General features: G+C 45.9%; 4 protein-coding genes, 2 non-coding genes and 1 pseudogene across 7 annotated transcripts; 4 read left to right on the top strand and 3 right to left on the bottom strand.

The window, feature by feature from the left end:
- Positions 1–514: 514 nt before the first annotated feature.
- On the bottom strand, positions 515–653 carry LOC120653069. Its single transcript, XR_005666758.1, has one exon. It is a non-coding gene; the product is annotated as a small nucleolar RNA Z247 (small nucleolar RNA).
- Positions 654–1428: 775 nt separating this feature from the next.
- On the top strand, positions 1429–3712 carry LOC120652058. Of its 2 annotated transcripts, XM_039929753.1 has the most exons (3): positions 1429–1504; positions 2517–2707; positions 2815–3712. In XM_039929753.1, the coding sequence occupies exon 3, from the start codon at positions 2935–2937 to the stop codon at positions 3496–3498; it is 564 nt and encodes a 187-aa protein (XP_039785687.1). In that variant the 5' UTR covers positions 1429–1504; positions 2517–2707; positions 2815–2934; the 3' UTR covers positions 3499–3712. The 2 variants fall into 2 exon arrangements, with proteins under 2 accessions (XP_039785687.1, XP_039785686.1); XM_039929752.1 differs by having other exon boundaries at positions 2517–3712.
- Positions 3713–4276: 564 nt separating this feature from the next.
- On the top strand, positions 4277–4348 carry TRNAD-GUC. The gene has a single exon. It is a non-coding gene; the product is annotated as a tRNA-Asp (tRNA).
- Positions 4349–4800: 452 nt separating this feature from the next.
- LOC120652057 (PI-PLC X domain-containing protein At5g67130-like) lies at positions 4801–8171 on the bottom strand. Its single transcript, XM_039929751.1, has 8 exons — positions 7503–8171; positions 7264–7386; positions 6417–6554; positions 6226–6324; positions 5833–6136; positions 5509–5732; positions 5256–5342; positions 4801–5143 (listed from the first exon to the last, which is right to left on the bottom strand). Exons 1-8 carry the CDS (start codon positions 7581–7583, stop codon positions 5117–5119), a joined length of 1083 nt encoding a protein of 360 aa, XP_039785685.1. The 5' UTR covers positions 7584–8171; the 3' UTR covers positions 4801–5116.
- Positions 8172–12927: 4756 nt separating this feature from the next.
- LOC120648773 (mitochondrial import inner membrane translocase subunit TIM17-2-like) lies at positions 12928–13937 on the top strand. Its single transcript, XM_039925439.1, has one exon. The coding sequence runs from the start codon at positions 12992–12994 to the stop codon at positions 13664–13666; it is 675 nt and encodes a 224-aa protein (XP_039781373.1). The 5' UTR covers positions 12928–12991; the 3' UTR covers positions 13667–13937.
- Positions 13938–15373: 1436 nt separating this feature from the next.
- Positions 15374–15980, top strand: LOC120648096 (annotated as a pseudogene).
- Positions 15981–24278: 8298 nt separating this feature from the next.
- LOC120648095 (dof zinc finger protein MNB1A-like) lies at positions 24279–25436 on the bottom strand. Its single transcript, XM_039924855.1, has 2 exons — positions 25004–25436; positions 24279–24730 (listed from the first exon to the last, which is right to left on the bottom strand). The coding sequence occupies exons 1-2, from the start codon at positions 25434–25436 to the stop codon at positions 24279–24281; spliced, it is 885 nt and encodes a 294-aa protein (XP_039780789.1).
- Positions 25437–27792: the final 2356 nt, after the last annotated feature.

Here is a 27792-nt window from a genome sequence, read left to right as displayed (position 1 = left end):
TGACCAATATGTTTAATTTCCATACCTGCACCGCTTGCGGTGTGAATCTGATCGTTCCCATGATACTTGTCACGGACAGACAGCTTCTCAAGATCACTGGTTATATTATCTGTAGCACCAGTGTCCATGTACCAATTTTGATCCATCGAGTAGAGACTCATAGCAGCAGCAACGTGTCGTTCCTTTGGAACATAATTCTCATCAAAACGGTGCCAACATTCAAGCGCCGTATGTCCTGTCTTGAAGCACACTTGACAGATGGGGCGCCCATTGCTATCATGGATCGCAGTAGGGCCGGTTGGGAAGTTCCTGCGCTGCTGGTTCTGCTGATTGGGGCGTGATTGCTGCTGTTGGCCACGCCCACGTCTTCCAGAGCCGCGACCAAAATTTGATCGCCCTCGCATCTGCTGGTTCCCGCGACCAGAACCACGCATCTGCTGGTTCCCACCTCGGCCACCTCTTCCTGCTGTGTTGGCCGATGAAGATCCAGTGCCGAGCTGCAATTCTAATCTAGTCTCAAAGCTTAATAACTGTGAGAACAATTCAGCAGGAGTAACAGGTTCAACTCTAGTTACAAGGGCAGAGACTAAAGGATTGTACTCGGGATCAAGCCCATTGCAGATGTACATCACCAACTCTTCATCATCAAGAGGCTTTCCTGAAGCGGCCATCTCATCTGCTAGCTCCTTCATCTTGCCGTAGAACTGAGCTACAGTCATGTTCTCCTTCTTCGTCGTCGCGAGAGCAAGGCGTACGTTGGTTGTACGTGCACGCGTGTGGGAGGCAAACATGTCGCTGATTGTCTTCCATGCTTCGGCAGCGGTCTTCGAGATGGCGACTTGCGCCAGGATGTCCCTAGATAGGGACGCGAGGAGGAAACCAAGCACCTGCTGGTCCGCAGCGAACCACTCCTCATAGGCGGGGTTGGACACCGCGACGGTCTTGCCGTCAGCCTTCTTTTCTTCAATTTCTTCAGATGGAGCGACGGCCTTGCCGTTGACATAACGCTCCAACCTTGCACCTCGTAAGGTCGCAAGGACCTGCGCTGACCACATGGCATGGTTTTGGCGGGTGAGCTTCTCCGTGACCTGCACGCCGAGAAGAGGATTCGACGCCATGCTTGAGGACGCCATTGCTTGAGTTCTTGGATCGCCTAGGCTCTGATACCATGTAGAAATCAGAGGCGCCGTGAAGCTTTGGGTGGAACGTCGGCCTCCTTTTGGAGATCGCGACGGTTTCGTGTTAATAATCAATGGTAGCCTAAACAAGGCACAGATACAGATATATATATGGCTGAGTATGACCGGTTTGGAGATAAACTAGGAAAGAAAAGATTTACACAATACAACATGAATCTATTTCTATCTATAGCAAACCTATATCTCCAACCGGTCACCACTTATACCATATTTTACAACATGTTTAACAACAACAACAGCTGCGAGGAGCACCTGGGCTGGGCTGCCATGCAGCAAGCAGGCTAGCAGGCACAACAGCATTAGTGGTGAGCAATAATTGATCATTATTTATTTCACTTGGAACGTCACTTTCATGCTACAACAATCAATGATTTAATTAATCTTGTCCTTGATAATCATTGTTAGCTGTTGTTGTTTAGTTGACTCGTGTTGAGTAGTTTGATTAGTTTTTTCAAAAAATGAGCTTGAGCTTGTGCATACGATCTGTGTTTCTGAGATTAATTTGTTGCTAGCTAATTAGCTTGTGATCTTTGCTCGAGTAGCTTTGCTTCCGCTTGATTTTGTGCTAATTGTTGAATCATCACGAGCTTGATCAAGTGAAGTTTTAGTAATAGCTTTGTTCGAGTGAATCGCTATTTTTTGGCTTCCGTTTTGCGTCGTGCTTTTAGTGTTCCAGTTGATCTTGGCTTCTGCTTTGCGTCGAGCTTCTTCTAACCGTTTCTAGGGTGAACTCGTCACTTGTTGGCTTGTGTCGCCTTAGCGGTTAGAAGAGAGGTGCGTTGGGTTGAATTGGGGACATAGGCCTTGTTCTCTTGGAGATTTTTTAATGGCTCCCATTCAACCCTCCCCCTCTGGTCGCCTGTCCGGTCCTTCACACATATTACTTTTCTTTGTGTGACTTTAAGTACTCACCCATAATTCGCGTCATGATTTATTTTGGAAGGATAATAATTGACATCATTGTTTTATATAGAAGGAAAAGAAAAAAGTATTATTTTTGGAAGAAAAAAAATAACATCATTGTTTGATGTAAGGAAAATTAAATATGTGTCACAGGCACGTACATCTCCGCTAGTCCTATAAATCCAATCCAAACAGCATGCACGCGTACACACAGGCATCCTATAGTGTAGTCGGTTTGGATCAAAACTACAGCAATGAAGGATGTTATTTTTAATGCATGCACGCCACCTTCTTGTCCTTTTTTTTAGATACATAAATGTAATAAAATTTTTAGTTACAAGTTACACGAACATTCTTGTACTTATGGGACTTTTCTGAGATGCTGCATGACTCACATGCTGCCATGCTGGCCAGTGGGTGGAGTACTTGGACATGGACACATATTCCAGACACTGCAATCATCAGCTTGAGGCAAGAAGGACGAGATTCTTACTCTACTTTCATCATCCATTAAAACCCATCGTTTTCGGGCTACATGACATTTGATCTGGAGTTCCGGATTCACCGGTGCCGCGCATTCCTCCGCCACGCCCTCCCAGCCTCAAGTAATGCAATGCATCCCCCCTCGTCGCCGTCTTTATAAGCCTAGCCTAGCTAGCTATACGTCGACAGCCCACCGCCGCATCACCAGCAGGCATTCATGATGATGCAGAGACAGCGGCGGCAGCACGGCAGCTCCGGCGAGCTCGACGTGTTCGGCGCCACGAGCTACTTCGCCGGCCTCCCTGACTACTGTCCTCCTCCCAGTGGGCCTGCAGCAGACCGCCGGCTGATGATCCAATTCCTTGCTGCTAATAACAATCAGGTGACGGATGGCACGAGGACGATGATGGAGGACGAGCAGCTTGGTGGATTGCATGGCGATGAGGGGCACACCCAGCTGGGAGTAGCCAAGCCTTCAGAAGGTAACAGCAAGCTCGCCGCCCTCTTGAGAGTATTCATGGCTTCGCCGTCACAGAGAGCTCGCAGCAGCTTTCGCAAGGAGCCGCCGCGCACTGATGATACGCTGCCGGCAGCAGCAGCTGGCGACGAGCCGGCTAAGGCGTCCTCCTCCTCCTCGTCGTCGTCGTCCTCCTCGCGCGAACTGCAAGTGGTTATTGATCTGGGCGTGGCGACGGGGGATAGGAGGTTGCAGGGAGTCAAGGTTGTGAGGGGCGGCGGGGACGGGGAGAGGTGGGTGGTCAGGTGCGGCGCTTGGGAGGATGCGGAATCAGGTGGTGATCCTGCTAAGGACGATGAGGTTGATGAGGAAGGAGAGGGCGGTGGCAATAAGCCTGCAGCTGGTGACTGGGAGAGTGACTCTAGTTCTGATCTATTCGATTTGGATCTTCAGTAGTACACATGTTGATCTTATTTCCACGCACTTAGATTGTGGGATGAGATACACAATTAACTTCTTATAATACTAGCTGGCAAGGATAGTAATTAAGGCTGCTGGCTAGCGTGTAATTGTGTAAACTGAAAATGTGCATGAATAATTGTTGCTCTGTATCATGTGCACTCATGCCTCGTTTACTGTCAGGACTCAAATGATGATTCAGTTAAGCTCATATGACACTGAGGAACGAACTCATGAACAATTGATATTCAGTGTACATACACACTTACTTATCGTGCACTTGCGTTGGCGTAGCCCTTTTCTTGTGTATATATGAAGTACGGTACGGGTCTTGTGTACAACACACATGTACAAACTCTTTGCGGCTTGAGCCTTGAGATGATGGAAAGAAAGTCAAGTGTTGGCCATACGCGTATACGTGCGTATACGTGTGCATCGGGCGTGCCATCTGTTGTAGTGTAGGGCCGGCCGTCCGGTACCCGGAAGTCCTTGGACAACCTCTAATTATCCCCATGGTCGCCATCTAGCTGTACTTGTCCACCAACATGCAAGTGCTGTTCGGTTGTTAAATGAGTGTCTCCTTCACTTGCTTCCTACCACGCGGCTACTCTGCACGTGCGTCGTCAATCGTTGATTGATATTTGATAGTGTGATAAGCTGCCTACAAGTACATGTATGCAATGCTCCAAATGCGACCACGTATAGATTGTGAATCGATCAAACAGGACGTGTGCATCGATTAAGTAAATGCTGATGAGATAGCGTTACCAGCGAAGTCGTTGTAGTATAGTGGTGAGTATTCCCGCCTGTCACGCGGGCGACCCGGGTTCGATCCCCGGCAACGGCGATATTTTGTTTTTTTTGTCTCTTTTTTTTTTAGGGTTCCTTCTAGACTCCGTTTATTAAGCTAGAAAACACACCCATAACGATAACCATGCTGTTGATTGTTTAACTTCCCACGATCCAAGGTTTCAGGTGTTTATATCTCTCTGGAGAGAGCAAGATAACACCGTACTTTTTCTTGTTTTGAAAAAAAGGGCAGGAGTGCTGCCACCTGCCACATCGTACTTTTCTTCAAGAATGACTGACATTCCTTAGTCCTTACCAATGTGTGCTTGCACGGTCTTGGAATAGATTTGTAACCCATGGGCTACTGGATTGCTTTAGTGAATTCTTACTAGGCAATGTGGTGATGAGTTTTTTTTCCAATAAATGTTTGCCCATGCAAACATGTTTCATATTTTTCATGCATATTTAAAAATGAATCAAATTCGAACTATGAAGCCACAAGCCCACAACGCCTTTAAAGTTTAAACCTTGAAGTTTCGAAAATAAACTTTCCATTTACAAACATGAAATTGGTGTTGTTTCTTCCACATTCCTATCGTTTACACTGTTGTATTGCTGTATCACTCTTAAGGCAATCTACTTTCTATCACTGTATTCCCTTGAGACTACAATCATCACATTCCCGCGCATTCAACCACACAATGAGTATGTACAACAGCAAGATCATGCAGAAGAAGCCATGTCATCACCATACCAAGTAACTGTTGCATATCTGTTATCCTATATGAATGTACCAATCCAATAAAAATGCCTATTCCTTACGGATTCACGCACATACTACGCCAGAACCTTGCTGCAAAAGGAAAAGAAAAATGGGTGAGTTCATGTCATAGTTACTAGTATATCACAACAAGAAAATACATGCAGATCCATATCAAATGAAAAGGCAGTGTATCTTGTCTCACCAAGCATGCCCTGACATCCTGGCACCCGCACAACAGTCTGCCATTGAGCAAGTCTGTTGCCTGGAATGCACCCCCTCCATCACTTCTCTGGAATATTATGCAAAATAACATCAGCCTGTAGAAAATCTGAAAACGCTAGATACTGCTTCCATACACAAACAGAGAGAAAAATTCATATATTCTAAAGAAAATGGTATGTTTCTTTAGAATTTCTGAAAATGTTAAGTCTAAAGATTGTTCATATGCTCAGAACCTTGTAGTAATCGACTGCAATAAAATTAGCCCATCGATTCCCTGCTGCACCATAGCATGTATTCACCATGTCAATAAGACTCTGGGAATGCTGCAGACATGCTGTAAACTTCACAGGGACCGATGGGAAGTAGTTCATGAGGACCAGCGATTTAGTCTTGTCATTGAGAGGGGCAGATTCAGCACGGTTAGAGCATTTCCCAGCATCCATACCATCATCACCATCTGAGATCAAGTAAACTATGTTATCTTCAAGCATAGAAGTGGTGTTTAGCTGCAATCCACAGAAGAAGAAAAAAAAAGATTTGAAGAGTCGGTGCCTCACAATTATTCTCAACCATGAAGTTCCACTGGTAAGCGATTCCTTCACTACTCTGCTTTGACCTGATGGAGGTAAACACCACGAGACGCTGGTTGCTTGCAACCATGTCACTGACAAGAGGCCAATCCTGACCATTCTGTGGCATTTTCGACACTGGGAACCAGTACTTAAGCAGGCCGGAGGCATTGAACACGTTTGTCAGTCCATTTGGAGCATTAACATAGTCTTCCAGGATTATTGTGACGATTTCAGATGGATTGGATGAAAGAAACGCCTCAATTTCCTTGAAGGTGTCCAGTGCTGGTTCCTACAATGACCCGAAGTATTGTAAAAAACTGCAATCTGGACACCTTCAGTTAACATTCTACAGGAGTCAAGCATTTTCAGTATACTCACAAATGCAGTGAAATCATTGCATTTCCCTCCATTTGAATGGCACAGCCATACATCTCCTTTGAAGTCATATGTGTCAAGCATCAGCGCCCGGACACCATTCTGCATATCATCGGTAGTGTCATCAGAATGAGAATTCCTCGTGGAAAGATACACAATAGGACATGCCTAATTGTGGAAAGATGAGAAGGTACATTTAACTGATCAGTGACAGTATCCTCCTGGTTGTCGAAGGTGACACGTGGAATTCCAGTGTGCGAAGGCTCGCCAACGATTGCATATGAATTGTGCGTCGTGAGGTAGGCATACTTGTTGAATGGCAATGAGTTATTCTGAAAGACACCAAAGCAGAAGCAAAATTTGTTCAGGAGTTGACTTCAGTACATGGAAGAATGAATATAATAAGTTACTTCTTTTTGTCCTGATGTCTTTCGGAAACAAATTTTCATGATATCCTTTGAGTCTTTGACTAGTGAGAATGAATATAATTAATCTTTTGGAGATTTTTCAATGGAAATTCAATCATCTATATAAGCGGGCAACAACTGGACCAAGAAATATTAAAAGAAGAGCTATTCTGGATGGGGGAAAAAGAAAACAATTCAGGGGAAAATAAACAACACGGCTGCAACAATGTAATGTCTAAATTTGCTCCGCCCAACAACTTTTGACTAAGAGCATCTACCAACTAGGTTGGAAATCCATACGCATACTAGAAATGGTCACCAATAGACCTGAAGAAATTTCTGAACATATCCTGAAGTACTATTCGCAATGTCGTCAGGGTATGCTGAACAAGAAAAGCTGACGTAAGCACAGAGAAATTTCTTCTGCTTGCCGGTATACTGCATTCTTCCTAACTGCTATGTCTGGCCATGGTTAATTAACTTAACAGAGAGCAGATCTGGGAATCAAGAAATCGTTGAAACACGAACTCAGAATCGCAAAACAAGCACATGTACAGAACAACTGCTGCTGCTCCTCGACCACTTTCCAGAACTAGAAGAGAGGAAAGAGACGAAGCGAGCTGCGGCGGCTTACAATGAGCTGGTAGGGGTTGGTGGCGGCGGAACGGACGCAGTGGGAGCCGGAGAACTTGGGCTCGCAGTCGAAGCACCACTGCCCGGCGCCGCAGTCCGCGCTCGTGGAGCAGGAGTCGCCCACCTGAATTCAGCAGAAATCGACGAGGCTCAGGATGAAATCCCCCGCATGGACAGCCACGAATCGAGAAAAAGGAGAGGTTTTTTTTCGATCGGTTCTTGGCGCCCGCCGCCGCTTACATTGGCAGTTGCCGCTCCCAGTCCCAGAGCCAGGAAGCCGAGCAAGAGCAGGAGCGGCGCCGCTGTAAAGGCGCGGCCCATGTGGGTGACTTGCTGGTCCGCTCCACCTGAAAGTTAGAGAGAGAGAGAGAGAGAGAGAGAGAGAGAGGAACAGCAACCAAAAAGGATAATGCCGAGTAGGATTCCTCCCTCGGAGAGAGATTGTTGGGGGAAGGTGGGTGCAGTGCGGCGGGGTTAGCTTCGTCACGCGATTTTATATAGGATTAGCAGTAGATCGAGAACAGATTGCAGAAAGAAAAGACTCCCCTGATTCAGAGCAAGAACAGCCGTGCAGATTTGGCAACTGCACTGCTGGACTTCTACGCGCTGGCAAGTGGTAACGTCCGCGCTGCTGCTAAATAATCTCCCCGCGAGAGTCTACGCAGGCACTGAACGGTGGCGATTGGCGACGGACTGATTGTGAATTGGAAAGAAACGTGTTCCGATTTCAGCGTGTGTCTGGGGGGCACCTGCCTGCCCAATTTCCATGTGAATGGAGGAGATTTGAGTGTTGAATTTCTGGAGCTTTCGGAAAACAGAGCAATCGCCCGGTCGGGTTTGGTTGGTGTTGCTTCCAAGGCGGTTTGTTTGTTGGGTGGCCAAGACTCCGGTTTCGTCAGGTCGTTGGTTGTTGCTCCATTGATGTGGTCAAGGTCAGCTCCATTGCTATTGATCAGGGGAATCTCTCTAGGATATACTTCAGTTGCAACTTGTACATCCAAGCAGGATAAAAACACCTCAAGCGCTGGATAAAATTTCTTTAGTTAGCATTAACTAGCAAAGTGGCTCGCGCAAATAGCACGGGTACCTAGTTCTTTTTTCCAATATTTAGAATTTTTTACTCTAGAGTAATAGATGCAAATAGTTTTGTTTAGACATGTAATTATAATTGAGACATGTGCTATTTATGTTTTTTCTACTATCATATTCTATGGTGTTTTTTACATGACTTAATAGAGAAATGAGTGCCTTTTATAGAATCATATCTTTTGGGTATTTGCTGAAACTAACTAATTATTTTAAATATTTACTTTTGACATGAGTATTTCCTTTTTAATTTTTATTGGCGTTACACAATTTTTGTAAGTGTTTTAGTTACAATGCATGATAAATTATCCCTAGATTTTTACAAAAAGATTTAGGTGTGTTGTTCAATATATACTGCTAAAAGTAACAATATACTTTATTTTCTTTGTCCTTCAATCACCCATTGATATAACCCCATATATGCATGCCCCCATATTAGCTTTGGTATAGCTATAACATGGTCATGGAAGATGCACCACCCATGATGTTACACGTCTTTTTCATACCCTTGTTATTACTATTGCGCTTTTCAATTCTAGAGACTCTTATTAGCTCACTGCTTTCTAGATTGAAATTGATTCTTAATAGTGTAATTCTTTTTTATATTCTGATTGTACAATTATTCTCTATGTATATGCTGCGATTAAATTTATTTTCTAACAAAATACTATTTTTCTCCATGTTGGTAATTACAGGTCCATCTTGTGATCTAACCATGCTGAATTTTTTTCTGTATTTCCTTTTGATCATAGTTCCACATAAGCTGCTGCTATTAAGTTGTGCTTCTCTATGGCTGCCTTACTAATGTAGTCATGCCTACAATTTTTTTCACAGTGCACATTGTCCAACTTGGCAATTATTTTCCTCCATTACGCATCCACAATGCAGTAAGCATGCTAATGTGCAGGGTAAATGACCTTTAAATCAAGCTAAGGCAATCAATAGATTTTAACCATGTTTAAGTTTTAATTCCAAAAACTATATACCCTTAGATGTGTCTCCAGGGCAACGAAGGTTGTAGTTAAATCCTTTTTATTGTAGGAAGCACGTACGTGTGCTATAAGCATCGGTTAAAATCACAACTCGACTTGACTGTCCTCTTTTCTTACAACTTTCCATCCATACAGTGGGTGCTGATAGTGCATGTGCTTACTTTTTGTTGTTTTGATGCACCAGCAAGATGAGGCGACTGAATTAAACTACTCAATCATGATAATTGAATCTTGATCACATGATTAAAAAGATTCTACGGATAGGTCATATTTTTAGTTAACGTGAGAACCTGGAAATCCAGATTGATCAAGACACCTATTAAGTTAGGAAATGAAAGAATGTTATTTAAATTTCAATTTCATATGTGTATTTATTAGTTGTATTTGATATAGGCTATTAAGTATAGACCCGTTGGATTTTCATAAAATCCAATAGTGTAACTCTTCTCTTTTTTTTGGTAATTTCTAGATCCACTCAGTGAACGTGGTGGCTTCTTATTTTTTAATTTTGGATGGGTTAAGTTCTAATTTTTTTATTTTTCTGAATCTAAATTTAGTTATCTACTTATCGTATTCGGTATGGACTCTATGATCATGTCCTAAATTTTCTTACTTTTTTAAATTTAGAATTATCTATACTAATTGTTGGATCAAGTCCTAATTTTTTATTTTTCAAATTCTAAATTTAGCTATCTACTAATTGTATTCGGTAAGTACACTTTGGTATTGTCTTAATTTTTTAATTTTGAAATTAGTATTTACTGGGTTAAATCCTAATTCTCTTATTTTTCTAATTTTAAATTTAGCTATCTACTAATTGTATACAATGGAGAATCTTTATTTTTTTATTAATTTTTATTTTCTAAATTAGCTATTTACTAATTATGTTTCATATAGACTCTTGAGTTAGTTTAGATCGTTACATCTTCGTAAAATCCAACAGTATAAATTCCTCTCTTTTTTAGATTAACATTAAAAATTTTAGACCCTCACGACAAACGCGGTGCATTATTTTAACACTCCTTTATTAATATAATAGATAGATTATACTATTTTTTGAGCTATTTTCTTCCTAATTTGTTTCTTAATCACTATACAAATTAACTACTAATTTTTTGTTTTATCTAATTGTTAGTCATATTTGATATGTACTCTTTGGTCAAATATTAAAATCTTTATATTATTATAGTTTTACATCATGTAAATAAAAAACTAATAGAGTTCATATTTCTCTTTTTTTAATACAATCGGCAGTTCTTTGTTTCAGAAGAAAAAATAATAAAGTAATTGTTTGGTCTTCCAAGTTGTTCACTACTACATTGCACGGAAAATCACATATATACCACAAGCAAACCTAACCTGCACTTATCGAGCTTGAGGTAACATCTAGTACTCCCGCAGATCCGACCTGATCCAACAATCCTACTTTTGGAAGATGTTAATGGGATGAAGGATGAATCTAGCATGAGGCGGGTGCTGCTGCTGCATGGGTGATGATACGTGAGGCTGATGGAGCCTGCTCCTGCAGGTCTGGCCGCGGCATAACGGCGGCCTGATATGTTTGTCGAGCGACGGGAGATGCATGCGCGGCTTTTATCTTTCGGTGCTAAGCCAAGCTGCGTCTGCATAGCATCGTATTGCATATGCGTTATATTTGGCGCGGACTCTTCGGTCATATATTAATTTTCTTTATTTTTTAATTCCAAAAGTTATTTATTAATCGTATTTGATATGGACTCTTGAGTTCTTTTACACCGTTAGATCTTCATAAAATCCGATGATGCAAATTCTTCTCTTTTTTAGATTAACGTGGGAATTTCCAAACCATCTCGGCGAATGTAGTGGCTTCTTTTGACACTATTGTATTAAGATAATAGATTTTTTAGGGTGCTGCGCACAGAAGCATGGTTTATGGGCATGTTCTAGTGAAGCTTGCAAAAGTTTCGTTGATATGTACTCTTGATTTTGCCTGTAATACTCTTCTTAAAGGTTCCAGGAACAACTGGCAACTGCCCTGCCCTCCTCTGAAATAAGTGAGTGCATGTTAAAAAAAAACTCAATAATTTTTTTTTAAAAAAACACGGTGAATACAAAATACTTGATTTTCAACTAAGCGTTCTATCTGTATATACTAGCAAGTATTGCCACCTCTTAGATGAAATTGCGCATAAGAATTCTGATTAGGCTCGTTGCGTTGTTCGTTCTCGAGACATTTAAACTTGTATGTATTCACTCAACCATTTGTTTTGGTTACAAAAATAATGCCCGGAGCTCTCACACGCACATTATGTGTCGCCTTCAATTATCAATTCTTCCATAAAAAATAAGCCGCAACGTTACTCGTTTATGTTACTGTCAAGAGCAAGTGATTAAGCAGATGATTATAGGCAGCGACATTGACGTGCCAACATTTTCTGATAATGAAATACATTGACGTTCTGCTTGGGTTAGTTTCTTATGAACATTGTCTTTTTAGTTTGATAAATCCAGTGTATTAGGAGGCTTCGCTTGTCCACATGTAAGGGACGTCCTGAGGGACATCACACTCACACTAGCAAGGCAGCAACTTACAGTGGGGAGGTTGGATGGACTAGTGCTAAATTTGACGTTTTTGCTTGTTCCCCCCATTAGCGCTGCCGTTTGGATGGACTAGTGCTAAATTTTAACACTTTTAGACTTTATAGCACTTGGATATAAACACCCCAAGTTTATTGATTTATGCTAAGAGTGGTAGCTTGATGGATTGGCATTTATTAGGCATGGCCTTGTAATTGTGATACAAAACATGACTACCTACCGGCTACGTTTAATTTCGGGTAACTTCCGGGCCCTTCTTGTAGCCTCATGCTCTTGCATTTGATGCTATTTTCTTGGATTTTTGCTCTTCGCATTCAGGTGCGATTTCTTGGTGAATCTTGATGTTTAAATATACATGAGAGAACGGATCTAGGATCGTCCCTTACCATGGCCCTGTTTGAAGAAATAGCCAAGAGTTATTTTGAGGGCTAAAGTCTAGCTCAAAAAAATAGCCCTTCAATAAACTAGCCCTTGGTGTGTTTGGATCCAAGGGCTATTTAACTCATAAAACACTTTTCAATCATTGGGCTGCTACTTTTCCAAAAGAGAGTGTGAGAGAATCAATGAGCCCCACACGAAATAGCCCCAAATATCACCCCTTGGTGGGGATATTTTTTTTTTTGGTAGCCTATTTGCAAATAGCTCAAAAATAGCTCTCTTGTTTGGCTCCCTTTGGACTATTTGGAGTTATTTGGGGGTCTGCTAAAAAAATAACTCATGGATCCAAATAAGACTCATATGGCCATATCCATCTCATCTCAACTTGTACAAGGAGGGAATGAGAAGACAAATTTCATTGGAATGAATTGGCCCAATTTCAAATAGTTTCAAAGAGTAAACTGGTTAAAAAAAAACTGGTTGGGCCCGGCCCAGCACCAATACAATTGGGACAATTGCATGCAAGCCGGATCCTCCTCCTAGTCGTATCGAAGACCACTACAAAACCACCAAGACCCAGCGCGGCCGTCCCCGTGCTTCGTCCCCTCCACACCCCGACTTGTCTTCCAAGTTCCAAGCCAGGGGTTTCGGCCGCCGCCGTCGTCGCCCGCGAACCGTCCCAGCAGCGCCCGCGAGATGGTGGGCGCACCGGACATGAACCGTGAGCCCTGCCCGGACCGCATCCTCGAGGACGCCGGCGGCGCCTTCGGGATGGGCGCGGTGGGCGGCTCCGCCTACCACTTCGCCAGGGGCCTCTACAACTCCCCCAACGGCCACCGCCTCGCGGGCGGCGCCACGGCCGCCCGCATGAACGCGCCGCGCGTCGGGGGCAGCTTCGCCGTCTGGGGCGGCCTCTTCTCCGCCTTCGACTGCGCCCTGGTCTACGCGCGCCAGAAGGAGGACCCCTGGAACTCCATCGCCGCCGGCGCCGGCGCCGGCGCCACGCTCGCCCTGCGCCGGGGCCCCCTCGCCTGCGGGACCTCCGCGGTCTTCGGCGCCGCCCTCCTCGCGCTCATCGAGGGCGTCGGGATCATGCTCAACCGCCTCGCCGTGCCGGAGGACATGGTGTACCCTGCTGCGCAGGATGACGCCGGCCAGCACGCGCCGCCGCCACCTGGTTTCCTGGGAGTGCCGCCGGCGCCGCCCGTCGTGGTTCAGGAGGTTCCGGTCCCTGACTCTGGCTCGAGCTCGACTGGGTGGCTTGGCGGTTTGTTCGGGAAGAAGAAGCAGGACAAGGTTGCCGGCGGGTATCGTGAGCCGGAGGTGTTGCAGATGGATCTGCCCCCCACGGCGATTCCCTCCTTCGATTGATCCAAGTGAAAAATGTAAGGTTTTTCGTCTGATTATGCCCGCGAATTGCAGTAGATTTAGTTTCTTTTTGGTGAATGCGGCAGTTAGTTCTCTGTGCTAGTACTATCGTGTTCTGTTCTGCCGTGCAAATTAAGGTATGTCTAATAAGCAGAGCTATCTCTTGGGTGTAATACTGTGTTGATCCATGTCTATTAAGGTATCGCTATGCTGTCATACTGATTACTGAAACCGAAAATGCATGTGTGAGGTTTTTGTTTGAAAAACCAAATCATTTGAAGTTTTGTTGAAACTAGCTTTGAGTTCATTCATGAGATGTCGTGGACTTTTTTTTAGTTCAAAGTTATGGGTATATGAAGTAAACATTGTTTTAAATAACAAGTAATAGCAATTGAGGCTTTGGAGTGTTTTCGCTACAACCACATGGTAGAAATAGCGGGGCTATAGCGGCGTTATTGATGGTTGAGAAAAGATGCGCTAAATACTATAGCCCACTATTTAAATCACTAGAAGCAATCGAAAGCTCATCATCTTTTACAATATAATTCAAGGTTCGCAAAATATGTTAGCACATCCCAACGTTTCTACAAAGTGAAACAGAATCAGGTTAGATTTAATCTTCTCATTCTAAAATTTCTCAAATTAATTGAAAATCGTTGCCTTTTTTACTTCATGCAGAATTCAACTTTTTTTTTTCAATCTGAGATGGGGAAAGGTAAGACACAAATAGGCTGGAAGGATAAAGGCGGGAGTGTGCAGGAAAACCATCCTGGAGTTGGGCTCTTCACCACAAGTGTGGATTTAGTCACCATGTCCCTAAAATTGACGGTCAAATTGAATATATTTCTTCACTCTATCATTGGCACGATTTAAGTTTTCTCAAAAACATCTCTATTCGGCTTGGGCGTAGAAGCAGATGAGGGAGCTGATGTATATAACATTTTGGGTATAATTCAAACAAACTTTATTTTTTTGAATTAAATTATCAGGCTGATCAAAATGACATGTACGGTGGCATGTAGAAGTGATGCCTTATACGGGAGATCCGGCCTTTCTTTTTTTTTCTTGAGACCAATCCCTTTTATTCGGTAGCAAGAGTACAATCACGCTGAATTCAACACAATAAAAGGTTAGGACTCTAGCATTCAGTTTATTTTTAGAAATATTTAAGGGTTGCTACGGCTTTTTGTTTTTTTTAAAAAGAAGCGTACTACTACGGGAAGTGAAGCGTATGCACCCTTCAACTTCAACCGTTCTTCACGTAAAGGCAACACTTTTCTCACATCAACTGATCCCACGGTCCTTCAGTCTCTCAGAGGTGGCTCGCGTGCGTGTATTCACGGGAATGAGTGTACATACATTTACAAGGGTCTGCTTTTGTATGGTGTTTGGTAAAAATATATCAGCCAAAGAATTTTCACATTTTCATGTGTAATAAAAACTAAAATGACTGACTGGATTATGGTAATCATTTTTCAACCGTATTGTATCCACTATCCACTTCAATAGAATCGGAGGCCCAAAAAGCCCAGCCGTGCAAAGAGAAAAAGAACGCCCTGGTGGGCTCGAAACCTCGAACGCACCACACCTTCCTCCCTCCTCCCCGCCGCGCCGCCCGCCCGCCCGTCCCGCACTATCGCGACCCGCGCCGTCTCCGCCCGCGCGTAGGGTTTCCCCGGCCGCCAGGGACCGCCTGAGGGATCGGAGGAGATGGCCACTCCGGAGACGTCGCGGGAGCCCTGCCCGGACCGCATCATCGACGACGTGGGCGGCGCGTTCGGGATGGGCGCCGTGGGTGGCGCCGCCTTCGACTTCCTCAAGGGCCTCTAGAACTCCCCCAACGGCCACCGCCTCGCCGGGGGCGCCGCGTCCGTGCGCATGCTCGCGCCGCGCGCCGGGGGCAGCTTCGCCGTCTGGGGCGGCCTCTTCTCCACCTTCGACTGCGCCCTCGTCTACGCCCTCGCGAAGGAGGACCCCTGGAACTCCATCGCCTCCGGCGCCGCCACCGGCGGATGCGCCAGGGCCTCCTCGCCTCCGGAAGGTCCGCGTTCTTCGGCGGCGCCCTCCTCGCGCTCGTCGAGGGCGCCGCGATCATGCTCAACCGCGTCTTGGTCGCCCCGCCGCGCCGGAGGAACTGCTGCAGTACCCCGGGCAGGATCCTGGCCAGCACGCACCACCTAGCTTCCTGGGAGTGTCGCCGGCGCCGCCGATCGCGGTTCACAAGGTTCCGGTCCCTGACTCTGGCTCGAGCTCGACTGGCTGGCTTGGCGGTTTGTTCGGGAAGAAGAAGAAAGGAGAAGGTTGCTGGTGGCTGTGACGGAATCGTCAAATTAAAATTTCAAATTAAGCGTAATGGCCGTCATTTGAACACATCAATCGCATTAGCTTAATGGTTTAATTTGGCGATCATTTTTCAACTCACGGCCCGATCGAAACAACACCGGTAGTCCCACGCGAAGGTGGACGCAGATGGTACAAGCACGACATAATACTTGAAAATACAGGAATGAAAACAATATGAAATATTTATTTTACAAGCCGAGTTCCAAATATACATAAAGGTTACATAAACGAAATAATTTTTACAAATATTACAAGGGTAACCAATGTTCAAAGGAACAAATTCTACATCTAAACTTTACTCCACCCTATCCTGACTGCACCCAACCGGTCAGACCGGTTCCTTCAATCGGTCAGATCGGTTGCCACTGCCGGATCCACACCACCGGTCAGACCGGTCACACTGACCGGTCAGACTGGTCCTCGCAAAACAGAGGGGTTGCACACATAGCCCTCAAGGGTGCAACCCGACAACTCCCTAGCCTAGGGGGTCTCGCTCCACTACTTCCCACCCCTCTGCATCTCGGCGGATGAACTTGACACAGCAGGGGCAGAAAGTCAACATCCGGATGGCTTGAAATGATTGTGGCAACAAACTCTGAGTATACTAATACTCAGCAAGGCTTACCCGACCAGTGGGTTTAACTTAGCCCACATACCTAGACATGCAAGGCATTTGGCTGGTGGTTTATTTTGCAGAAAAGCATCTAAAAGTGGATGCTTATTTTCAATATTTTAGCTCCAAGTTCTATATAGATTAACCTCAATCTAATATTTGCACAATTCAACTATTGCACACAAGGTGAAGCAATCATAATAATTCAAGGTTTTCAACATTTTATATATATATATATATATATATATATATATATATATATATATATATATATATATATATATATATATATATATATATAATTCACCATCTACACGGCGAATCGATTCGATTTAACCTTGCAAGGTGGATCTAACCAACACGGCACACAAAAGCCCCGTCGGACCCCACGCACCAACCTTTCCCCTCCCCGCCTTGAACTACAGAACCGCCCCACCTGCATATAGTCAGCCGAGGCCTACGAAAGACCACCAAAAATAAACATATGCATCACAATTCTCCGTGGCCACTCGACTCGCCCTAAGGGGTGTGTAGAAGTTCTGTACTTTCGAAACAAGGCAGTTCTCGGCTTACCGGTTTCGACTACCTCCTACTCCCGTCATGCGGTTAGTACAATTCAATCCCCGATCAGCATTGCCGACAATGACCGGTCCTTAACCGACTCAGACGGGGCTAAGACAACTAGGAACCCGGTCCTGCTGCCATACCTATACATCATCATCACTCCCCGTCCGGTCTCACATTTCCATATCACATTCAATAACTCAGGGACTGTAATATAAATATATATAACTTATATCTCGCGAGTAACCGGAAATTACTCGACTTCTAAATATCCTATATCTCGCGAGTGACAAGAGATCACTCATCTTTTCTACCGAGAACCATTAAGCATAGCACTCCTAACGTCCTATGCATTCTAGTATAACTCAGGGAAAAACCTAGGGATCATGCAACTATGGTTTCAAACAATTTCTAAACATAATGCACAGTAATAGAGACATATATAGGTGTTATAAGTTGAAATAATAGGATGTGCACCGGGGCTTGCCTTGAGTCTGCTGCTCGGCACTAGGGTGAGTTGGGCCTTGGGCCAACTCCTCGCGAACCTCCTGCTGCGGGGCTTGCCCCTGTGGCTCCTGTGGCTCCGCAACCACCTCGTACACAATTTCCTCCGCCGCGGCTGCTACACGTATGCATATGCATATGACATGAGAGAATGCGTGCATGATTTATAAAAATTACAAGTAACCAATAACCAACTCAATTTCTATCTATTTTCACTAACAACCCTGATTTAACCCTCTCAGCCCTGCTAGCACCGGTCAGACCGGTATGCCAAACCAGTCAGACCAGTCTGGCCTGTGTGCGACTCGAGACCAAAAATTCGGAGTATCCGGACGTATTTCCGGAGTATCCGAACTCCCAAGTCCGGAGAATCCGGACCTAAACCCGGAATGTCCAGACTACCACAAACCCGGAGTATCCGATCCAATGGCCGGACTGTCCGGCCCCTACCGGTCAGACCGGTCTCTCCGACCGGTCAGACCGGTCCAACCCAAACCAAAAGCTGGAATCCTTGGCGCAGCGAAAATCGCCCACAAGTCCTTAAACCCTTCTAGGCACTAGTTCAGGGATACATTTAGACGTGTTGTTCAGGGATACATTTAGACGTGTTTGACCAGAGGAAATTGCCTAAAATCATCTAAAAGGAGAGATCGACCCACACAAGCCTTAATACCTTGAGTGAGCTCCTTCTTGCACGAAGAACTCGAATCTCCTGCTCCCCAAGGATGGAATCAAGGAGAAGATGATCCCCTACGCTGATTTAATCCTTCCCCGGCCTTGGAATCCAATGGAAGGAAGGATTTGGAGATTAGGGTTTGAGTGAGGAAATGAGAGGGAGAGAGCTCGAGCTGAGCACGGTGGGGAGGAGTGAGTTGGTGAGGGAGAGAGAGTGTGTGGTTTAATGTTGTGGGGCCCCTCAAAATGGTTCAGCCCAGTTCAACCGGTCAGACCGGTCCGGCCCAGGCTGAGAAGCAAAGTTTTTGTTTGATGATTTGTTGCGTGATTTCTGGAACTAATGGCCGTGATTAGTTTAATTATAGGTGATTAACACCTGAGGTGTTACAATGGGGATCGTAAGTCAGAGGTGTTGGAGATGGATTTGCCCCCCACGGCCGTTCCCTCCTTTGACTACAAGTGAAAAAAGGTTCGATTTCGCTTTATTTGCTCGATTTTGCTGGCTCTCGTGTATCGTCTGATAGTCGTTGATTTGTTTTTGTTTTGTTGAATTGAATGTCGCCACTATGCTGTTCCTTATCAATTCCTGACCGTGCAAAGGTATGACTTTTGCTAGATTTGAGTTGCTTCATGATGGTGTGAGGTACTGTTTGATCAATGTCAAGATCATTTCTACACGCTTACGTTTCTCCAGGTGACCCCGTTTAAGAGTGACATTTGATTCCTCCTTCATCCCAAGTAGAAGATTAGTTGCAATGTCCATATCAATGAGAAAATTTGTAGGGGAGAAGGCACCTATGTTAAATTCTACCAATGTTTATGGATTGCTCCGTGAAGCATTGATGTTGAACTCCTGTTCGTTTCCAATTGGTATAAATTGGAAATATACTGTTGAATTATATGTGCCAATAGAGAAAAAAGATGTTGCCTGATAGGTACATCGATTTCAAAACCTGACCGGGAACAGACAAAATGACAGCACATACCTTAACTACTAGTTCTACTGATGGTTGTATTTTAGCTTTTCTTTGTTTAATTATAAGTCTGTCTGAAATATCCCATTCAATGATATCCTGTTGTTAGATATATCCTGTTAGATAGGAGTACATTCCAGAGGGTTTCAAAGTTGTGTACATAATCTATGCTACTATTTTAATTGTTATAGTGTTGTTTCTGAACAGCCTCCTTGAGTAGTAGCAAGATGTGCAGATCGTATCTGAAAATCTTAATATTTACCAGGATTTCATGGGCTTATTTAATTTGAATTCAACATGAGTAATCAGATTTCTTTTCAGTTTCAACCATGCTTTGGTGTTTTGTATTCTGGACTAGCCAATTATAAAATCGCCAGTTGCAACTGCTTTAGGCTCTAAAAAATGATTTTTTAGGAGAAAGCTGCAGATAATATTCTTTTTTTACATGTACCGTATCAGGTGTTGCATTTACTGTGAAGATTTAATGAGTTATGGTGGAATTATATTTCTCTGTAAATGATGGTGCAATCCAGCATGAACTCTTTGGCTTTCTCTTGACTGCTATGCTTGGATCAGGGATGATATGCGTCCATTTTATTCGTTGTTTGTTTGCCGGAATTTTTTGCAATTAGCTATAAGAGTTCTAATCTTTTAGTGGATCAATAGTGACACACTTCCTACATGGTTTCTATTCATATGAATATGAGGATCCTAACTCCACACATTGTTGTGTTTTCATGCTCTGTTATACTGTCTGTCTTCCAATTGGAGTTTCAGTATAAAAAATCTGAGTATTACTGTTATTTCGACAATCTTCCAAGAAAGTACTTAGTGTTCATAATATGGCTGCAAGTGCTGCAGGCCACCTGTGTATTGACTGTTGCCTGTCTTTGAGAAAGCAAAGTTGCAATGCACTAAGTGACAAATGTAAGTACATTTTCAGGTGCTTGAAAATTAAGTGTGGGTATGATTTCAGGTTCGATGGCTGTTTTATTTGAGTTTTGTTTGACAGATGGCTTGAGGAAAGAGAGTGTATGTCCCTTTTGTGTTTTCTTGCTTTAATTTACTTGTTCATTGATTCCATCCTTTGGTATTTTGGGGTTGCTATGCGATTGTTTCCATATTCCAAATTGTCTGACTGTCTGTTTGCTATGGGCCTTTATGCTAACAAGTCCCATGTTTTCGTGTTGTGTAGGTTAGTTCATCCCACTATTGGTTGCAAGGGACACTAATCACTAATTGATCCACAAGGCCAGGTGAAGAGTTGGACAAAATTAAGCTTACACTTAGTTCCAGGACACAATTTTAGTTGTCAGAATCAAATAAAATTGTGATCGGGTCACCAAGTTGAACAGAAGTTCACGAGCTTTTACTCATGTTCGTAGCGAAGCAATAGCAAGGGAGCAAAGCAGTTACCGATGTATTTTTTTTCTTAGGTATATCTTGTGATTCGATTTTGAATGGCAAATTGACAGACAGACAGGCAGGCAGGGCACTTCCGGTGTCCTGAACTTCTGATCTGCGAACTAATTTGCTCTGTTAGCAATAGAATTCCTCAGAGTTATGTGACAGCGGCCACTCCCGTGATGCGTCAGGCCATAGCTCAACTGCTCTTGCATCAGTATGCCACCATCACCGCCCCGGCGATCCCTCGCTCGAATCCCAAGGAACATTTATGCAAATCTTTGCACTCTCCTCAACCTCAAAGCCTGCTGACGTAGAGGAGAAGAATTACAGTAGGAGTGCACTCTCCTCAGGACGTGTTTAGTTTCAAATTTCAAAATTCCAAAATTTTTGTAAATCACTTGCATGGTGTATTAAATATAGTCGGAAAAAAAATCACATTACACAAATAGACTGTAAATCGCGAGACGAATCTAATGAATCTGATTAGGCCGTGATTAGGCACTAAATTGCTACAATAAAGTTACAGTATACATGCTCTAATGATGGATTAATTAGACTCATTAGATTTATCTCATAGTTTACAGACAAGTTTTGTAATTAGTTTTGTAGTTAGTCTATGTTTAGTACTTCAAATATGAAAAGATTCCCGTTCAAAAAATCCAAAAATGGGAAACTAAACACGGCCTCAACTTCTGTTTTTTCGAACTAGGACACCAGTTGCAATTGTGAATCTAATTTGTATACATATAAAACCACACCTGTTTAAATTTTAATTACGTACAATACACAGTTCGTGACCAAATTAGATTTCAGGATCGGAAGTCAGGGTAGTAGTATACGTACGTACTATGTAGTTTACTAGGTATATGGTGCGCTCCACTTATTTGTTTTTCCATTTTTAAATTTTTTTTCTTCCATTTCTTTTTTCTTTTCTTTTTTCTTCTTCCTTCTTTTTCTATTTTTCCTTTTCTCTTTTCTTTTTTTCCCTTCTTCCTTATCCTCTTCGTCTTGTTTTTCCATTTTTAAATTTTTTCTTCCATTTTTTTTCTTCTTCCTTCCTTTTCTATTTTTCCTTTTCTCTTTTCTTTTTTTTCCTTTTCTCTTTTCTTTTTTTCCCTTCTTCCTTATCCTCTTCGTCTCCCACCGTGGGACTCCCACCATCGTCCCCAGGCCTCTTTTTTTTGGCCTCGTCGCCGGTGTCAACCGCTCGTGCCGCACCACTTCACTCCCGCCACCCTCCACCGCCACGCCGCTCCACCCGCGTGGCTTGTTCACGTGCCGGCCAATGTGCGCTCCTCCCTGCTGCAGCCTGCTGCCACCGCCTCTCCGGTGAGCCCAGTAGCGTGGGGACTGGCGACGCCCGCGCGGATCCGGGCGGTGCGGCCTCCGGCGAGCCCAGAAGTCTGCAGGCGGCAAATCGACGGCGCGGCCTCACGTGCAAAGCGAGGAGGCGCGAGCGCAAGAGAGCTCCAACCAGGGCCCTCACTTCGTGCATCCAGCAGCCGCGGGCGGGTTCGACGCGGCCATCGGCTGCGGCGCGGGCAGAGGTAGGTGGCTTGGGCGCGGCCTCGCCGCCGCATTCGGCAGATGGCCACCATCCACCGGCGCGCCATCTCGCTGAACAGGAGCCGCGCACCCGCCGCCGCGCCATCTCGCCGATCGGGAGCTATGCACCCATGACCGCGATCCCGCGCTCGTCGGGCACCCGCCGCCTCAGCGGCTTGGGTGCTAGGAATGGCGTCTAGCAGCGGGCGGCGTCAACGCCGAGGACTGCCCGCTTGGGCGCGGGCGGTGGCTCCAGCATGGGTGAGTCGGCGCAGACGCCCCTAGAGCTGTTGTTGGAAGACCGCGGCGCGACCGACCCGGACGAGGACCCGCGGCAGCTGGCGACGACGAATCCAGGACCTGTGTCGGGTGCGTCTCTCTGTGCATTTTTTTTGCATCGCGGGGCACGTGTCGCCTCACGAAAACACAGACGCTCCAAGGGCGCCGTCTCTACAGTACTTGTGCAGATGTGAACGAAGCATCAGATTTTTTTTTTTTGAACCGAAACGACTTGACCACGAGTCAAATTCACACACGAGACCTACTTGGGCACGAGACGACACGGTTCGTGCTCTCGACAACTATACCCCAATCCCCCAAAGGCGATCGATCGAAACCGTCGCCGCCGCCGCCGTTTCCTTCCAAACAAAAGGTACCCCGCTGCCGGAGAGGCCGGCAGGCCGCCCGGTAGCCATGGCCCATGGGTTGGCTGGACGATCCGCCGTACATGCACCTCCCGGGCGCCCGCGTGGCCGCCCGCGCCTCGCTCGCCGGCGCCGCCTTCCTCACGCTCCTCGAGGGCTCCTCTATTTTGGCCGAGCAGGAGCAGCCGCAGCCGCAGCCGGCCGTGGAGCCTCCTCCACCGGCAGTCGAGCACGTCCCGGCGGCCGCGCCACCGCGGCCGCCGCCGACGGTGGACCGTCTAGGGCGCCCGCTAGGGACCGTTGGCGTCGAGCCGGAGGTCTACGTGCCCGAGCCCCGCGGATTCCTGGGGATCCCGCCGGGGGCGCCCATTGTGGTTAAGGAGGTCCCGGCCTCTGAACTCGTCGGGTACGGAGGCGAAGCGGACAGCGGTCGGCGGTGGCGGCGCCGGCGGGCAACGTCAGTCCGAGAAGGATGCTGCACACAAGACAATGCACTCAAACTCTAGTTGAGATCTCAATGTCTGTGTGTCAATTTGATCCCTTTCTCTTACAAAAGCCAGTTTGATTTCTTAACTAGCTGCAATGTTTTTCGTTTTGGTGTACTCTTAGTGGTCTTGCCACAGTGTGATTCAGCCTCTGAACTCTGAATAATAGTAATAATAATAGTGCTAGAACTTAGAACTTAGAAGCCGTGAAGGAGACCGTACGTCTAGCATTGTGGATTCCATTGGTACACATCACGCAGCTTCAATTGCATATCAAAACCCAGCAGTTACAGCAGACACTTTAGCCCATTCTGAACAGTACAAGAACAGCATCGAGGTAGCAATATATGTAGCATGCCGCAGTGAAAATTAAAGCAAGAGATAGAAGTATAGAACCGCTCGGGCAACAGTAAAAACCACCGCCTTCAGCTTCTAGATCAGATTAAGCCCCGTTTAGTTCGCGAAAATGTTTGGATTTTGATGCTTAGCATTTTCGTTGTTATTTGACAAATAATGTTCAATCATGAACTAATTAGACTTAAAAAGATTTATCTTATGCTAATCAGTTAAACTGTAGTTAGTTATTTTTTCAACTGCATTTAATATTCCATGCATGTGTCCGAACATTCGATGTGACGAGTAGTGTAGAAATTTTTTTAGGAACTAAACAGGGCCTAGTCTAGCCTAAGCCTAAGCCCCCTCTACTAGCTAGTCGTATGATCTTGGACCACGAATTCTAGTTCTAGCTAGCTCCTTAGTTTGATCTACTACCACTACTCTTCAGTAGCCGACTAAGCCTAAGCCATAGGCTGCCTTTTGCAGCATCGATCAGCCATTGCCGGCCGGCACCATGTGCTTCGGTCACAGTATGGTACCGGAAGACGACGAGGTGAGGCCTGACGGGTCCGGCCACACGGACGTGCCCGGAGCGGCCGTGCAGCTGGTGCTTCCGCCGCCGCCGCCGTCGTTGCCGGCGGAGCATGATCCGTAGCTGCATGCCCAGCTGCCGCCGCTACCAAGGAAATAAGGAGAAAGGCCGCTCTCCACCAGGAACTCTCCCGGCGAGCTCGTCGTCGTCAGTGTCCCCGTCGTTGTCTCCGTTGAAGGTAACGGTGGGTTCCCCGCCATCATCTCGGACGCCGCCGCCGGTTCCGTGGTCAGCGCCGCCGAGCCGGGCACCCTGCAGATGATCATGGCTGCTTGCATCTGTCCTCCGGCGAAGCTACCGGCCTCGGTGGTGACGCCGGCGTCTGATGCACCGAGAAGGCCAGCGGCGGGCGTAGGTGGTGCCGCGACGGCGGCATTTATGTAGCCTAAGAAAGACAAGGGCTGCCTCTGCGGAGGAGGATACCATTGGCGCTCTACCTCTAGTCTAATGGCGGTGGTGGCAGCGCCGGTGATGTTGCCGAGCTGACGACAATAGCCCAAGGGATGATCCTGCTGTGAGCTTCTGTGCCCGGGCAACCATAGCCTCGACGCGACAGTTCTGTGGCTTTCCGCGCCTACTGCCAGCGACGCCAGCTGCTCCAGCGGCTGCGCGTGCGTGACGGCCATGGCCGCCGCCGCGGCCGCTCTACCGCCGCCACCAGGAGCGGCGGCGCTGGTGCCGGAGGACGAGGATGGCGACGCCGCGCCGCCGCCTGTCCCGGAAGCGCAGCAGCTGGCCACCATGGACGGCGGCTCGTGGTGCTTATTTGACGCCGCCGGCTTGCTGTTGCGGCGGGCGGCGCTGGTGGAGAAGGGGAAGTCCCGGAGCGCGCCGCCGTGCGTCCAGTACCGGCGGCACGCCCTGCAGAAGTGGCGCGGCTGCGACAGGGAGTAGTTGTTGTAGTAGCAGAACTTGGTGTCGGCGGAGCGGCAGCGCGGGCACGGGAGCCCCGACTCCGGCGGCGGGATCTTGTCGAGCCTGGCGAGCTCCATCATGCAGCCCGGCTTGACCCAGGGGGAGCAGCTGGAGGACCCATCGCCGGCGCTCATCGAGGCCTGATCAGTTGGCATGATGCCAGGATGAGGAGCCATGGGAGGAGCCCCGGGAAGCTGGTGGTGGTGTTGCTTGTTACGATGCGCCTCCTTGCCGCCGCCACGGCCAGCGCCGCCATGATCAGCTGGAATGATCCTGCTGCCATGTTGAGGCTGCTCGCTCGTTCCAAATTAACAGAACAGATCGACACCAAAGAGGAGAAATGTGAGGAATATATATAATAATGGATATATATAGTACATGATGAATTGATGATGAAACACATGCATGATTGCATGCTGGTTCCAGCTGGGATGGACAGGAACACAAGAGAACGAATGATACCATGGTAGAGAACAGGTCCTCTTTTGTGGTCTGTTTCCTCCTCCTGCTGGTGGCATCAAGCATGGTGAGGAATTTTGATGGAGGCGACCAACTGCAAGCTTTAGGCTCGAATGGAGAGACGGCAAGTAGTGATCGAGGGCATGAGGTGGAGGAGGAGAGAGGTTTACAGGGGTGAGATGATGACGGTGGGAGCGATGAGGGGCACAGCAAAAGAAGGAAAAGAACAGTGAGGGCCTGTTTATTTTTGTCTCACTACTGGTGATGAGCTTTGAACATATAGAGGACAGGAGAGATCGAAAGGTTCCTTTTCCAAGCTCGATCGATCGCATGGATGTGTCAAAGGGATGGATCGGATGAGTGAGACGACTATTTAGAGAACAGCGAAGAAAATGAGCATATGCTTGTGAAAAGCTGAAAGGCCGGAGGCCAGGAGGTGCTGTGTCGCCGTGTTGGTGTATGTGTATCTACAGGTGCAAGTCCCCAACAGTTTGGTCTTGATAGTCTCGCCGAGCCATCCGCAAGTGTTGTGGTGGCTCCGGCAGGCTCAACGGTAGCAGCTAGCATCAAGCGGCTGGTGACTCAGATCATGCGGCATGCCGGGCCCCATCTATATATCGTTTCACAATAGCGAGCATTTTGGAAAAGGAAAATATTCCGGCCGGCCTCTACAGCCGCACACAAACAAACAACAGCGAGTATGTTCATTATATTTCTCTCATAACAAATCAGCATCAACCATCCGCCACCAGCCGGCGAGCAGCAGTACATTTCTCTCACAGCAAATCAGCACCAGCCACCAGCCACAGCCATCAAAACAGAGTGAATAAGTTGTGCGCTATGTTTCCGGTACGCCACGTTTTGTTGCTTATGTTGCATTTGTGACTTCATATATACTGACTGATAAGGTGAATTTCTTCCTTGTATAGTATTCACCCTATATATCTCCATTTTGTCGTCTCACCTAGCTATGGCATATTAAACTAGATCAGTTAAAACATTAACACAGGCACTTGGCCAAGCAAGCTGAAAATATTAGAAAAGATATATGGACAAGTGACTAATATTATTTTAGGATGTGCATGAACATATATATACATACCAACACTGTTTCCTTACTGTGTTATTCCCCAACTGAAGATGTGTGGCTATCTATTTTAGAGGTGAAAGCACATGGAAGTGATGCCCAAACAACAATGCTTTATGTTAATTTTGTTGGGGGATTCAATCTTTTTGTAATTAAAATTGTGGGTGATTTAGAAAAAGGTATTGAGGGTTAATCATAATTTAGACAAATGAATTCAGGGTACTTTGGACTCATTCTCAAAGCTAACATGGGTCGACATGCCATACACCATCCGTGCTGATAAATTGAAGATTCCAAAGCTAAGGCTTACTTCGACTTCATCATAAGCTATAGGTTTCCTCGTGTTGGTTAAAGTAAGTTTTTAAATTGAAACATCTGAACATATTTAGGCCTTGTTTAGTTCATTTGGGTAAAATTTTTGAAATTGAATCTTTTCACATTTGAAATATTAAACATAGACTAATCATAAAACTAATTATGAACTCGTCTGTAAACTACGAGATGAATTTATTAAGACTAATTAATCCATCAATAGCACATGTTTACTGTAGCAATTTATTGTCTAATCATAGACTAATTAGGCTCAAAAAATTCGTCTCGCAATTTACAGGCAATATGTGAAAACCAATTTTTCTTTCGTCTACATTTAATCACTACCGAAAACCGGCTCTTTGCCGAGTGCTAAGGAGTTTGCCGAGTGCATTCTTTCGGGCACTCGGCAAAGAAATTATTTACCGAGTGCATCAAAAAAGACACTCGGCAAAATAACAGCACTCGGTAAAGAGCTTGTTTGCCGAGTGCAAAAAAAAACACTGCAAAAAAAGGTTCGCCGAGTGCTATTTGTTTGGCACTCGGCGAAAAGTTAGCTTTACCGAGTGCCTAGATGCAGCACTCGGCAAACAAAATTTTCCCACCCCCGTCCAACTCTCAACTCTCATCCCTTTATTTCGAAATCCTCCCCACCTTATCCTCTCCACCGGCCACTC

The sequence above is a fragment of the Panicum virgatum genome, chromosome 9K (assembly GCF_016808335.1).
Source record: "Panicum virgatum strain AP13 chromosome 9K, P.virgatum_v5, whole genome shotgun sequence".
In the NCBI taxonomy this organism is placed as follows: Eukaryota; Viridiplantae; Streptophyta; class Magnoliopsida; order Poales; family Poaceae; genus Panicum; species Panicum virgatum.
This window is presented reverse-complemented; position numbering and strand designations above follow the sequence as displayed.

Excerpts from the sequence above, each read along its gene's own strand:
- LOC120652058 (XM_039929752.1), top strand. The coding sequence starts at position 2,803 with ATGATGATGCAGAGACAGCGGCGGCAGCACGGCAGCTCCGGCGAGCTC.
- LOC120652057 (XM_039929751.1), bottom strand. The coding sequence starts at position 7,583 with ATGGGCCGCGCCTTTACAGCGGCGCCGCTCCTGCTCTTGCTCGGCTTC. Across the intron at positions 7,387-7,502 it reads TGGGAGCGGCAACTGCCAAT|GTGGGCGACTCCTGCTCCAC; the intron begins GTAAGCGGCGGC and ends TGCTGAATTCAG. Across the intron at positions 6,325-6,416 it reads CTGTCACTGATCAGTTAAAT|AATGGTGTCCGGGCGCTGAT; the intron begins GTACCTTCTCAT and ends GATGATATGCAG.
- LOC120648773 (XM_039925439.1), top strand. The coding sequence starts at position 12,992 with ATGGTGGGCGCACCGGACATGAACCGTGAGCCCTGCCCGGACCGCATC.
- LOC120648095 (XM_039924855.1), bottom strand. The coding sequence starts at position 25,436 with ATGGCTCCTCATCCTGGCATCATGCCAACTGATCAGGCCTCGATGAGC. Across the intron at positions 24,731-25,003 it reads CACCAGCGCCGCCGCTCCTG|GCTACATAAATGCCGCCGTC; the intron begins GTGGCGGCGGTA and ends TGTCTTTCTTAG.